The sequence below is a fragment of the Emydura macquarii genome, unplaced genomic scaffold (genome assembly GCF_026122565.2).
Source record: "Emydura macquarii macquarii isolate MOO-44397 ecotype Brisbane River unplaced genomic scaffold, CSIRO-AGI_Emac_v2 contig_3305, whole genome shotgun sequence".
NCBI lineage: Eukaryota > Metazoa > Chordata > Testudines > Chelidae > Emydura > Emydura macquarii.
In genome coordinates, this window is record NW_027133442.1 from 620,797 (window position 1) to 636,136 (window position 15,340).

A 15,340-nucleotide genomic window follows, 5' to 3' on the forward strand; every position below is an offset into this window, starting at 1 on the left:
AGGGAAATTTTTCTTAGTCTATTTTTTTAAGCAACAAAGAATAATATTCATGAAATACAAATACTCATACATAGGAAATTAGCATTTCTTTAAGTGAGATGACACAGGTTCTCTTATTATGCCAAACTGTCATGATTTATACCTCATGCTACCCCACTGAAGTAATTTGATTTTGTATGGGGTCAAAGTCAGCAGAGAATTTGGCCCATGGAACTATAGACAATTATATCTGTCTTTTATGCTTGCTTTCAGTATATTTTCAAAACTAGTCTCTTGTTCTTCAAATATAGCCGTTCTTAATCACCAGCATGACATTTTCTGCATTGCTATAATTTTTGTTCTTTCAATTTTTTTATTTGGATGGAATCAAAATTTTTTACATTGGAAAATATTTTCTACGATTAAATTACAGTCCACATAGGGACTGTAACAAGAAATATCTCTTCCCAAATATATTGTTGTCTTTATTTCAAACCTCTTGCTACAGGCATTAATCATTTTATAGCCATACAGAAATGTCATTAAAATGCCCCCCCTAAACTTCTACATGTAGCAGAATGTATTGTGCTGGGTGAAATACAATCCTGTATTTCTGCTGGGAATGCTGTAAAATCAGAACGAAGCAACAAAAGGCTCATTAAACAAACAAACACATGCATGCAAAAAGAAATGTGGTTTCAGTTTGGTCCCTTGTCTCTTCTTGCTGCAGAAGGAGGTTGTAACCACTGTTTCCAATGCTGAGTTGCCAATAGATGATGTCATAGGCACAGATTTGAAAGCCGCTGGGACACCTACCTTGGAGACTGATGAGAGAGATTCCTTTCATCCTGTGTACAGAGGAGCTGTAACTGCTTTCTGTATTCAGCTGTTCTGTATTGATGAGAAACATGAAACAAGGCAAGTATAGACATACAGGTATTTGGTTTCCTGTTTCTAATAACAGCTTAACAGAATCCGTATTTATTAAGCCAATTGGGGGAGTGACAGCATCTGCTGCAGTTAAGATTGAATTAATTTCCATCTAACTCCTTGCTTGCATTCACTCATAACTTCTTGAAACTTTCACTTTCCACATGAAATTTTTCACACATCCCCTCTGATGGGGTGCCCTATGATGGAAAGGTTACCAGGTTGCAATACAAGCAGCCATCCTTCTTGGGCAAATACTAATTGTAGCTGTGAAAGAAGACTCACATATCCTGTGATGGGGTATACGGGCCCTTTTAGAGTATAGGGAGCCAGAAGTTCCCATACCAGGGAGTTGGAATGAGCAAAGACCCTGGAAATGGCCTGGTAGAGGAAAAGAGGAAGCAGTGTTAAGGAATAAGAGATTGGATGGCGGTGGAGGCACTCCAGGACTCTTCCTTTAATGGCTTGGGATCAGGAGCCTCGTAGGTAGGGTGTGGCAGGCTTGCCTCTCTTCCAGCCAATCAGGAGGAGCTGTCTGGAGGAGGGCAGTATATAGACTGGCTTTTGCCTCCGAACATAGGGGAGACACTGGCAAGAGAAGGAAGCCAAAGTCAGAAGGCTAAACTCCAGGGAGAGAAAGTTCTGAGCCGCGACCCTGTGAAGAGCTGGCTATAACACGCAAAGCGCTCTGTGTGGTTGCAAGAAGAACCAGAGATAAGTAGGAACCTTTGGACAGCAGTGTTGGACTTTATTGATGGGACTGTTTGGAATTGTTTGTGGGCATTAAATCAGGTCCAAGTGGAAGGTGGAAGGAGTTATGAGAAAGACAGTGGGGAGTCCCTCAGGGCCCCTGAAGCAGGAGAACAGAGGGAGGCTGCTGCAAAGGGAATCCTGGTCATGAGGGACTGCTCAGGAAGTGGCAGCCTGGTTACAAGAGAAACAATCGTTCATAATGTTCACTACTGAGTGTATGGAGAGAGCCACATGTCAGGTGACATGATGAGGAGGGCAGTTGTTTTCTGCCTTGACGTTAGATGCCCTCATTTCCATTCTAACCCTTCAGGTTTTTTTGAAGGAGTTGGTCAGCTTGCTCATGTCTGCTTCAGAGGACCTCCCCACTGGATGAAGATGAGTGGTCTTTTCCCTTGAATCATATCCCAGATTATCTTGGACACTGAGGTGTTGAGCACTGTGAAGCAAGGTTACAAATCTGCGTCAGAGAAATTCCTCCAGATGTCCCTCATCCCCTTGAGAATGCATCAGTATTCATACCAGGAGAAGTCACAATAGAAATGTCAGCCGTTTCTGGAAAAAAAAAGCCATTGAGCCCCATACCACTAAGTGAAAGAGGAAAGGGTTATAAATGTAGCTACATCTTGATATTCGGAAAGACAGGAGGGCTTAGGCCTATCCAGGATCTTAGACACCTTAAAGTTTATATAGAAAAAGAAATTCCTGTGATGTGTCTGAGAACAATTACACCTCCCTTAGAAGGGCTAGCTATGATTTATTTGTACAGCGCCTCGCAGTGTAATCCCAGTCCATGACTATGCTCTACCTCAATACAAATAATGATTAACAGTAATATGTGCTCTGGATCTTGTTGATATTTACATAAGGATATATCTCAAGCACAGTACGTATTCAGATTTCATATGGAAACAGCAATTGTGTATTGCCTATTGGGTTGGCATCAGTGCTGCATGTTTCCATCAAATGCTTGGTGATAGTAACCGTGAGTCTTCAGAGATGAGAATGAATTCCTTTCTCATTGAGATGAAGGGTGTCCGATACACAACATGTAGGCCAGATCCAGTCTGCATAACGTATTTATGTGGCCCACTTGACCTATTTAAATGCTCCAGATTCTAAACTTTTTAAAGTAAGTTTCTAGTCCTGGTGACTTCAGAGAGTAATCTTCTAAACATGAACTGGGTATACACAATATTTGTCTGCTAGTGATGTGCGCCTGAGTCTGCAGACAGCTTGAAACAATGAACCAGAGGAGTCAACTCCTCTGTCTTCTGTTAATCTGAGTGCCAATTATACAACCCTGTGGTGACACATGGGTGTCAACTGTAACTATTCAGTCACTGATCACTTCAGCAATGAATGTGGGTAGGGAATGGCAGTGAAACACACTGAACTGGAGGTAGGGGATTGATATTGAGTGTTGCTGCAGGGAAGGAAATGCAAAGGAAAGAACAGAGGCTACTCGCAAAGGCAGAGAAAGGGGAGAGGGAAGAGGATGTTGAAGGAAGAGAAACAAAGGGCAGAAATAGCAGTGGTCCTTATGAGAACAGATTTTCTCACTGATTGATGAATGCAACAATAAGCACTAAACCAATAACAACTAAATGTTTAGTTATTATTTATAGGTCATATTGTCCCTTTGATCTCTGTGCATATCTCACATTGATACTGTGGACTGTGGAGGGCATATACGCCTCAGTTTATATCCTAGGTCACAGACCATAATTAGACATAGAATTTGATTCTCTTCTTCAAATGAGTATGATGCCCTTGACCTGGGTGACTGGCTTATCAGAAAACACCCTAAAAAGTCTCCAAGGATGAGCTATTACGTCAGTTCACTCACTAGGGGCTTGTCAACACAGGGAAATTTACAGGCACAATTATATCACTGTAGTTCTATTGGTGTAATTCCTGTGTGGACACTTTTATTTGGAAATAAGAGAGTGCACACAGTGTTTACCACAGTTTAACTACAGTGGTATAATTATACCATTGTAATTATGCTGGTAAATTTCCCCATGTAGATATGCTCAGAGGCTCACGATATACTGCTCAAAGTCCCAATTTGTTCCTGAGAAAGAACTATAGTATGTAGAAGTTCTGCTAGATACAGCTTCTCCAGGACAAGATCTGTATGTATCACTGTGGATCTGAGAGATGATTTACCAGACCAGCAAATGTTACTAGAGAAGAAGTTATGATTATTGAGTCTGATGACTGTAACATTATTTAAAATACCTATGGCACATTTCCACATAAAACAGTCTCAGGAGACCCTGGGTGACTGACAGAATCTGAGTTTCACTTAGTGGTAGCCCACATACAAAGTGCAATGAGGAATGGACTTCAAAATTCCTTCATACCAACTGGATTACCCAAAGATGCATCCTGCTTGGAATGGGGAGCCCATCCAAAGGGCATATGCACGCCATTGAGTATCAGCAGCTGTATGTATATTTTCTGAGTATAATGGCAGTCCTAATTGTTCTAAGAACCTTGAGATATCATAGAATCCCAGCAGGTGACTATGTTTCAAAAAGACAATCAGGCTACCAGGTTTTTAGAAACAAGCAAGGAGGGCCAGAATCATTCCTCTTCGGTCAGGAAACCCTGTTGAGTGTCAGATTGGGTAGTGTCCCACAAGACATTCCCTGTGGCCACTTACCTGGAAGAAAAAGGAATTATGTCAAGAGGCATTTGAGAGGCATGTGTGCTACATGTGCAGGTATCCATTATGTTTGCATTCAGGTGAGATGCAAAATAGCCATATAATCTTCTCTATATGTTTTTACCAAGCAATCTTGCTTATATTCAGCATTGACGAAGAAATTCAGTTTTCATCTATCAGTTGAACAAGTCTATGGGTTTGCCTACCCAGGGAAATTGATGGGCATAGCTATCACTGAATTCCACCATATCTATTCTGGAATAACTTCCCTGTGTACACTCTAGTCTAAAATAAAAGAGAAGTGGAGTAATTATTCCATAATGAAAACATTTTTATTTTGTAATCCATATGGGAGAGTTATTCCCATTGAAATGGAATAGCTATAGTGGAATAGTTATTCTTCTATAGCTGCGCAGGGAAATTTCCACCATGTAGACAAGACCTATTTGTGGGCTAATAAAATCCAGTTCTCCTGCCCTCTAGTAGTTTTGTTTTGCTGGAGGATGTATCTTTAATTTATTTGTCCACCTTTAGTATTTATCTCTTGACATTTCCCCCTCCACACACACCATTGTTGTTGCTGCTCAAAGTATGCTTACCTTGCTTATCTCATTATACACTTTAGATTGCAGTCTCCTTTAATTTTTTTCTTAGAGGCGTCTTTGAAATTGTTCAGACTCCAAGATGGATATCTTTGGGAAAGAGATCATTATACCTGTAACCATTTTTCTCTAAAATTAACACTCTTCATGGAGTTGAGTTGTCTGTAAATCTTGTGATTTAAATATATATAATAATTTATCATATAAAATATATATCTTTCTCTCTTTAATTCACATTACTTGAATGTATGTTTACCTCCTTCTGTGAAAGAAACTGACCATTAGAGGACTGGGGGTAGCATAGGTATCTGAGGGAATGGCACAAGATAAGTTAGAATGGGAGTGGTATCTTCAAATTTTGTATGGAAGGACTTCCTGCTGAGTCTGTGTGCAGAAGCACAAATCCAAGAGTAGTAATTTGCAGAAATGTAACAGTTACAGAGAAGTAATTATCTTGTACCCCTCAAGGGGAATTCACTAGTGAAGAATTTGTGTTATCCATTAGTTATCAAATTTTTCATCTCTCTAAATCTAGAGCCAACATGTGGACTGTTAGTGACTGGAAGTGATTTATCAATGAACTAAACTGCCAGTCTAACAGCAAAAATATTGTATGGTTCCTCTAGTGCTGCCCCCATTCTTGAGGCCCCTAAGGTCAAGAAAATACTGAACGTTGGAAGAAGGGAAATTGCGTTGTCACGGATTTACTATATGTGGGGGGAAAAACGCATCTCAATTAAGCATAATTATACATTTATATTGTATGGGAGAAGTGAAAGTGTTACTGCATTAGCTTGGTTTCCCAATTCCAACATGTGGAGTTATTGTATTTTTATAAAATTTCACTTTTATCCACTCAATTACAAACATCTCAGTTAAAAATTATTACCCTTGTCATTTTTATTGGTACTGAAACCATGTAAAGGTTATTTACTTCAATTGTTTATTGCCACCATGGTTAGTCTTTTGAAATAACTGTGTGTGCTGGATGCATTTAAAATACATACATTTTCCTTTTTTGAGAGAATAGAAATAAAATTTCCACATAACTCTTGATGGGTTTAGAACAATTTCATATTTTTGTATGTTATAGAAACAGGTTAAAATAATTATTTCTATTGTCTTACTCAACTGGAATATTACATTTCACTTTCACCATGGAAAAGAAAGGGGAATTATTCCAAAACAGTAGGTGAGAAGTGAAAAGAAGGAAAATGTACAGAAACAGTTTTCAAAGTATACATGTTCCCATTAGTTTTATATGGTCTATTGGATAGGTCTACTGAATGGAGCAATGGAACAGTAAGTCTTTTGGTGCATGATGGAAATACCTTAGTCCTTAGCTATAACTGGTAATCATTCTTCCTGGACACTAATGCTATTCTGGCAAAATTTCTAAAAGTCTCCCAAAGGATGCTTCTGAGTAAACAACATCTTACTTTTATTTCTTCCTCTCACAGAAGAGACTTCTCTTGAGTTAATAAGCTCAAATCTCCAGGCTTACTGTTGCTTATAGTGTTGCTTTAGGCCCTAGAAAATGACAGTTGAAATGCATCATAGAACTTCTGCAATTGATTAGTGCTGAACTAGATGCAATTTCTGATTAGGAAGTATGAATAAGTGCTGCATGGATGGAGGGGGGGAGAGAAATCTTTTGAAATATACAGTACATATTGAATATGCCTTTGTTTATCTACATAAAGTGTTTGCTCTTGGTTGCAGGTCACTGGATTTCTTGCAATATGTTTTCAACCTCTTTCCAGTACGTATAAGTAAAATCTTAAGGTGAAAGTGAATGAAAATGTTATGATAAGAAATAAAATTACTTATAACTTGTACATAGCCAGCTTCCCCCCTCGTTTTTGGGCACACACCCTCTCCCCCTCCACAATGTTAGCAACCTGTTGGAAGGAAATTTCTGTGAGGAATTATTTGTTATTGTGGGGTGGTAGCACCACGATAGATAAAGTTGAGGTTAGTTTACAATTTAACAGCTGATTTTTTCCTGCTCTGAAATCTACATTCTTACTCTTATTATCTTGAAAATTGCTGTGCTTCTTGGGGATCTGGGATAGGGTTCATTATCCAAATTAGATGCTGTTTGGTCAAGGAGTTCTCCAGATACAAGTCCCCTCACCCTCCCCCCAAAAAATCATGTAACATCATTTTACAGTTCCTATAATTTTTTGTGTGTACACCTAAGATTCAAACTTTGGCTCTGAGCCACAAACTGATATCACCCTCTTGGGATTGATTCTGTTAGAAGTCAGCACTCGCTACCTCTTTGAGAAGCAGTATTTAAAAAGTTATTCAAGATCAAATTTGGATCTACAAGGTTGTTTGAGCGAAGTTGAGGAGTCAGAGAAAGTAATTTGTGTACGTGCAGCAGAACTGGGGCTCTGTTGCAAATCAGAATATTTGCAGCCAGCCTGATGTCGGAATAGGTGGCTAATTCAAGGTTGCATGTTTTGGCTATTGAACCCAAGAAGCACTCATGTACTCTGAGTTCGAGGCCTGCTGGCCCTGAGACTATTTCTTAGAAGGTGTATTGTGCATATTAGTTGTTCTCTGCCTGCATTCTGCAGGGGATCCTCTGGAAGTTTTGCACTGGCAAATAAATTTCTGGTTTAAGAGTTGATATTTCAAACTGCTCTAAAATCCACAGACAATCCTTCATCCTACAACCTTAACTCTGCCCTCTTTGAGTGATGCCTCAACATGTTCCTGACAGACCACATAGCATTCTATCCTTTCAGATGGTATGGAGCACTGAGGGGAGGTTGCGTATGGGTTACAGCAAGAGAAACTGTCAGATTGTGTCCCCACTATGAAAAACGTTGTTTTTAGGGGATCTCAAAGCATGAGCTCCTACAATCTCAGCTAAAAAGTCTGGTTGGATGCATAGCCAAGGGTTCATCAACCTCTGTGTGGTGCAGTCGCCACTAGAGGGGGACAGAGTGCCATAGAGAGTATGTATGAGTTATACTTGCAGCACTATATGTCCATTTTAAATGTTGCTCTTCACATATATGTCAGTTTTTTCTTAAATCTCAGTGGGAACCTTTTTAAAATTTGCTTTTAAATCACCAATAACCTGTTTGTTGTTTATTAACTGATATAGAATATTCCTTGTAAATCTTTTCAGGACAAAGACTTTTGCATCATCACAGTGCCACATCTTGTGCCAGAATTCCTTCTAATCCAGAATTTTGTTCGCGTTGATCCTTTCAGCAACTCTACTCTTGATCATGAGCTCTACGTGTTTCACCGTGCAGGACTGCTCAAGTAAATGCTTTGCTACAACAAATTATATTAACATAAAGCGACTGTCGAGACCAAGGCTATAAAGTGCTTTATATTTGAATTTAAAATTAATTAATAAATGACTTTTCTTCACTGAAACTACAAATGGGAAGATGCTTACAAATGCAAAAGTAAACAAGATTCACTGGCTTGCAAAAAATTCATATTAAATTCTTATAAAGTAATATGCATAGTGAGATGTTTCATAAAATGTTACATTAACAGATTCAGATTAGTTATAGATGCAAAGTGGTATACAGGAATTAAGTTCTCTGAGTTATCTAATTGTAGACTAAGGGCATGTAATAAACACAAGGCAGATAAAGAAAAAAAATCTAATTTTCTTCTTTGACAGGATAACTGGCTTAGTGGATAATGGAGAAGCAGTAGACTTGATATATCTGGGCATTAGTAAAGCTTTTGACATATTTTCACATGACACTCTCATAAGCAAACTAGGTAAACATGATCTAGATGAAATTACTATATCGTGGGTGTACAACTATTTGAAAGACCATACTCAGAGTTGTTATCTATGTTTGCTGTCAAGCTGGGAGGACATATCAAGTGGGGTCTTGCAAGTGGTCTGTCTTGGATCCAGTTCTATTCAATATTTTCATTAACAACTTGGATGATGGAGTGGAGAGTGTGCTTATAAAATTTGTGGCTGACATCAAACTGGGAGAGGTTGCAAGCACTTTGGAGGACAGGATTAGAATTCCAAATGACCTTGATACATTGTACAATTGGTCTGAAATCAGTAAGATGGAATTCAATAAAGTGCAGAGTACTACACTTAGAAAGGAAAAATCAAATGCAGAAATAAAAATGGGGAATAACTTGCTAGGCAGCAGTACTGCAGAAAAGGGTCTGGGGGTTCTAGTGAATCACAAATTGAATGTGTGTCAACAGTGTGAGGCTGTTGCACTAAGGAAAAACCACCATTCTAAGAGGTATTAACAGGACTGTTGTATGTAAGACAGAGGAAGTAATTGTTCCACTCAGCTCTGGTGAGGCCTCAGCTGGAGTACTGGGTCTGGGTTTTAGGCACTGCACTTTAAGAAAGATGTGCTGCAGATTGCCTGAACTGTACCGTCCTTACTGCACCTTCGTGTTCACTGTTTTCTGCTTACTGGATCATTAATATTTTAACCAAAGACTACCTTACCTTTGAAACAATGCATTTCTGAAACACACAGAACACAATGATAACTTGATTGGGAAAGTCCATTTCATCACCTTGTTCACCTCTTCATTTTCTCTTGTAGTGCATGTACTTTGTATCTTTTGAATTTTGAAATACTCTGAACATTACCATTTGCTAAAATACTGGTCTTAGGTCATGAAGTTAATAGTCCATTATAACTCTTCTGCTGTTTAGCATAATAACGTTTCTTGCTATGAGATTCATGTCTTCTGCCTCTTACATAGTGTAAGAATCATGCTGGGTCTGTAGTCTGCTTTAAAGGGCCTGGTCTTGTTAATTCAGCTCTTCATTGAATAATTGCTCAGTAGCACTTGTATTTTGAGCTTGTAATTGGTCACCTCAGGTGATATACCAGTAATTCATGCAGTAACTGGACAATAACCAAAAGCTTATTTCCAGACAAGGAAACTGAGCTTCTGCATATTACGTAAAGAACCTATTTTATCTTCCACTTGGCCACAGAGGAAGTCATTGATGTAATTACTGGTAATCTCAGGCACAGCTGTTGAGTAATTCATCAGTGAGATTGGTAGCCATGTGTCCTTTTGATATTTGTGATCAAAATCAAACTGGTCTTCAAGGTTTTGTAAAAGCGTCTACAGTTCTGCATAAATCGTGCATTCCAAGTGGTATTCATATTTCCATGAAAGCACAAGGGTTAGGGAATCAGTGACCTTTCCTTAGACTTCCTGCAGTTCTGGAGGAGGGTTTCCCCTTCTGAAGAGTCTGAAGTCAGACTTCACAATTAGCTTGTGAGTAAGGTTCCATGATCAGAAAATCTAAGGGGGAAAGTGGTTCAGGGTAGTGGGAAGTTTCTGAAGAATGTATAATTCAATGTGCAGTAGTAAACACTCTGTCATTTAAAAGCAAATTGTGAAAAGTAAAAGATCAATGTATTCTAGTTGCACCATAAGCTTTAAAAATATAGGTGACTGGAAAGGGAGTTGCATACAATGGATTAAAAGAGAAATCATAGGGTTGAAAGTAGAGACACAAAAGGGCAAATCAGAAAAAGAATGGCACAGACAAAAATAAGGTACTGATTAGCAAAGACAGTAAAAGGAACACAAAAAAGTATAAGGTACACAAAAAAGCAAGAGGATGGCAAATGGAAATGTTAGGTCTGCTGCTGAACAGGGAAGGAGAACAAATAATAGATGACAAAGCAAAGGCTGAAATGCTTAATGGCTACTTTTCTTCAATTTTCACTAAAAAGCATAATAATAATAATAATAATTATAAGTGTCCTGGCTTCTGAGCAGTCAGAGGAATTGGACTTCTAGAATGGGTTAATTCCATACTGGGAGGGAAATGAGAATACACAGACCCAGGATAGTGTTTCCTTAATCTATTGTACTACAGTGGACCTGACTTTCTTGTTAAATGCAGCCTCCATGTTATGCAGGTGGTATTTTACTCATGCTAAAAAATAGCTGCCTTCTCCTAACCGTGGGTACAAACGTTATCTTTGGGATGTCTAATTACTTAAATTGCTTAACCAAATATATTAGTGCAAATCTCATATCTAGAGGTAAAAGAAACCAAGAAGCAGGATTCAACGGGCAAGCTAGGGAGCCAGGCAGACAGCAGACTGAATGGCTAGGGAGTAGGGCTGGTTCCCTTGCCTCATTGCCTAGACTGCCTCCTAGGCTCCTCATTTGCACCTGCAAATAACTGTGTATAAAATTTGCCAGCAAAAATAGCCTGAGGTGAAGCGCTCTTAAAAATTCCAGGTCCATGTGTAGTTTAACAAGAGTTAAGCAAGTTTTGAAATATAGCCTTGTAGTCTAATATTTAGATCCCTCAAGTTAACCAATGGTCTCATTGAAACAGTTTGAAGTTTAGGTCCATGATTTTCAAGGCAAAATCTCAGGTAACTTTATTTTTAAACAAAAGTTACTAACATTTTTCATAGCTGTTTTTCACACAGTGAACTTGGACATGTTGCACAACCTTTTTACTTGTGGAATCTGTTAATAGTCTAAATCTTAATACATGAAAATTTAAATTGAAAACAAGGACGGCTGGAATGGAAATATGCCTGGCATGTGCTATGGACTGTAGTTAACTTTGTGTGAGAAACCTTAACTATTGGAATTTTGTAAGTTATAATGTAAGTTCCTGGAGTTACAACAATTGTCATGGTTTGCATTTTTGAACCCTGCTTAACAGAAATATTTAGTTTTCTGATGGTCAGGTCTGATGTCCTCCCACTAATGTCTGCAGAAGCTCATGTAACGTGGAATAGGAGGCAGATCCTTAGCTGGTGAAAATTGTCATAGCTCTCTTACAGTGAATATAGACCTCTGACAAATTACATAAACTGAAGATCTATCCCCAGGTCTTTGACTGGAGTTGGAGAGGATGTCAGTTCTGGCATGTTCATTGTATCCTTTGTGCCATCTGAACAACTCTGGACTACATACAAGCTTTTCATTGGGCATCTAATATCTCTTGTTGGGCTTGTGGGGTTGCACATGTAACAACCTAACCTCTTCCCCAGTGGACCTTGTCAGTCACTTCATCTGGAGCTAGTGTTTCCTGATGGAGAACTACTGAGTTTTCAAACTGTTAAGCTTCTTGATTTTTAATTTCCCTCTGCTTCATCAGCTGAGTTTGTAACTTCTCATAACCACATAGCTGCACATTTAGATAACGGTCTGGTCACACATGTATATCATACCTATCCCTACTTCTCACTGATTATTAAAATAGTAAAAAGCTTCAGAAAATTACTAATACTTGTCCCAATTTCCTTGAGAACATGGTATGAATAGGAGCCAGGAATACTTTTTTCCACCTCCAGATAAAAGGCTTCATGCCTTCCTCTTGGACAAGGCATGGCTACCATGACCCATACATTCAGTATGTCAAGAAGGATTACTATCACTCCCTTTACCCAGGGCTATCAGTCAAGGCCCATCAAACTCCACTTTTCCAACACACAACAGCTTGTGTAGGACTAAACTGCAGCGAACACATCATACTAGGTCTCCAACCCCCTTACTTCTTTTTAATTTCAAGATTCGTTTCATAGTCTTAATCTTTAAACATATTCCTGGGCTGCAACAAGGCTTCCGTAGTACCAGCCTCTCCATCGCTAGCTCTCCAAAACTGCTGTGCTTATCAGGACCACAGAAACTGGAAGGGTTCAAAGGAAAGCTATCAGAAGTTGGAGGCATTTTCAATGCTGGGAGGCTATGGAACACGCTAGCAAAGGAGATGAGAATGCGATTCATTCTGGCCATATTCACCATGTCTTGTAAAACCCATCTCTGCATCAAAGCCCATCCACAATAACAGAAGCCATGACAGTGATTAAAGACAATAATAATTTTGAGTACAAGTGATGACACCCTAGGAAGGCAAGAGTGGAGCTCACCTTTGCGTTTTGTTTGGTGCCTCTATAATTTTACTATATTTCACTGGTATTCTGTAATACCTGAGAGAGAGTAGTGTGTGAAAACAGGAGGAAGGAACGGGAAGCGTTCTTCACCCTTAGACATAGTGGTTGCTCTCAGCAAGACTACAGCATTACTTTCTGGTTTAATTTAAAGCCCAGTTCAAAACCTATTTTCTATTCACTTTTACTTTATTATACCTCTACAAGTGGCTCTCATTGGTTCCCATCTGCTAAGCCTTCATCTCTCTTGCACATTCACTGATTGATTTAATGTTCCAACTGAATCTATTTTTAACTCTTAATTCAGTTTTACAAATTTAGATTTAAGACCTGCTATTTTAACATTTAGACTGAAAGGAAAATGAACCATGCAACAGTTTTTTTTCCTATGGCCTGATGTAAACATTTTGTTTGGTTCTTTTGCTCATGTAATTTCATTTAATCTGTTCCATTTTGCAGACAATCTAAAATCCCAATCCTTAATCCACACATCAAACATGTGTGCTTAATTTTAAACATACCAGTTGACCTTTTTACTTCAGTAAGTCTACTCATGAGCATAAAGTTAAGCAAGTGAGAAGGTGTTTGCAGGATTAGGGCTCCACACCAACTTTCTTTGTTGGAAAGTTTGTTGTGTGGCTTTGACATCCCCAATGTCCTCTTGTTCAGTGTTCCAGCATGGCTTCTTTATTCTGTTTTCTCTTTTCTTATTCTTTTCTGTCTTTGTCCTTTTTTCTTATTTCCATCTCATCATTTCTCTCCATGTGTATTTCTCTTTTCTGGTTGATTTCTGTTTTATAAGATTCTTTGCTACCTTCCTATAATGGCTCCACCCTCATTCACTAGAAGGCTATGTACTGCTTGGAGTGGCAATGATGATGGTTCTGTGGGGCTAGGCCGGATGTACTTTAACATTGACTAAGTATTGTGCAGATCAGTGTGGGACATTTTATGTAAATTATGAATTAGCTGATTTACAGATTTGAAAATAATTTGCACAGAACCGTACATTTCATGTTTAAAAAATTGTTTGGCTGTAGTGCGAGTGAAAGGCATTGTCTTGACTGAACTGGTGAATGAAGTCTTCTGTTGATCAGCAGGGCAAACTTTTCATTTTTATCTCCTTTAATAGGTCATTTAAGGTAAGAGCAGCAATAACCAGTGACACACCTGCTGTTGAAATGCTCATCAAAACCCTTGACTTGAATGAAAGTATACTGGATGACTTAAAGGTCTTCACTCAGGCTCGCAGAGATCCAGTGAGTACTTGTTACAAAGACATACCAGTAATTGTCCATTGCACTGTCCAATGCTAAACCTAGCAGATACTAAATAATCTTTCTGAGGGTCCAAACCTATTCCACTGAAGTCAGTGGGGAAGTGGCCATTGACTTCCAGAGGAGCAAGATCAGGGCAATATACGTTACATCAATGGGCTTTGTTTGGGCACAGGAGTCCATCCATGTGGAGCTTACTGCCAGATTGGTCCCTATGTTAGGGAAAGATGACTGTAACCGAGCAATGCACAGGGGAAAGAGTATTTTAAATGTAGCATGTTATTGAAATTACAGTTAAGATCAAATAGCAAATTCAGAATTCTGATATTGTGTGTAAATCAGTGATCAGATTATTATTTGTCTTTCAGGATGGGACTCCGGTCCAGGCATTTGTAGCAGAAGTTTTGGGTCAGATAGTTGGCATTTCTGTTATTAGAAATGAAATGGTAAATCTCTTTGTATATATATATTTTTCCTTCTCCCATTTAAGATGTCTGCCCTGAGTTTGCACAGTGTAATGCCAGCCTCATTAATATTTCTATTACAGTAGCCCGAGCCAAGATCTTGGCCTTGTGCTAAGCACCGTACATACATGTAGGAGAAGTCCCTGTTCCAAAGAATTTACAATCTACACAAAGACAGACAAAGGCTAGCAGAAAGGAAGGATTATTATCCCTTTCTACAGATGGGGACCTAAGGCACAGAGAGAGATTAAGAGACTTGTACAAAGTCACACAGGGAGTCTGAGATGAAGCAGAAAATTGAACCCAGCTCTCCTGCATCCCAAACTGAAGCCTTAACCACAAAACCATTCTTTCTCTCTGTGACTTGATTACTCCTTGTAATCCGTTGCTACAAACCCATATTTTGGCCTATATTTTCCAAAACAGAAAATCAGCAGTTTGTCAGCATATTGAAAATGGTACTTCCACTCCTCAAATTGTCTTTTTTTTCTTTTCTTTTCTTTACAATAGCTTCTGAGTAATGTGCATCATACACATTCAACTTCAAAGAAATTCATGTTTTAAAAATAGGTAATGGTCGGGGTGGGTGGGGGTTAAAAGCAGAAGAAAAGCTGTCAACTGTATTGGGAAGTGAAGAGAATGTTTTGTTTTATGTTGGTTACTGCTAATTTAAAACTTCCCTGGCATTTTGCTGACACTAAAAAGGCAAAAACCTGGTCTTTCTTGAAAGATTGTAATATTCTGTTTTTAA

At 38.8% G+C, this 15,340-nt stretch overlaps 1 protein-coding gene across 1 annotated transcript in view; it reads left to right on the forward strand.

Annotated features, from left to right (window-relative positions):
• Nucleotides 1–15,340, forward strand: part of CFAP61 (cilia and flagella associated protein 61) — a 224,539-nt gene that overhangs the window by 53,108 nt on the left and 156,091 nt on the right. Inside the window, exons 11-15 of the mRNA XM_067532819.1 lie at nt 710–897; nt 6,658–6,697; nt 8,081–8,220; nt 13,981–14,107; nt 14,494–14,571. Coding sequence (XP_067388920.1) covers nt 710–897; nt 6,658–6,697; nt 8,081–8,220; nt 13,981–14,107; nt 14,494–14,571 — 573 coding nt within the window. The remainder of the gene's footprint in view (nt 1–709; nt 898–6,657; nt 6,698–8,080; nt 8,221–13,980; nt 14,108–14,493; nt 14,572–15,340) is intronic.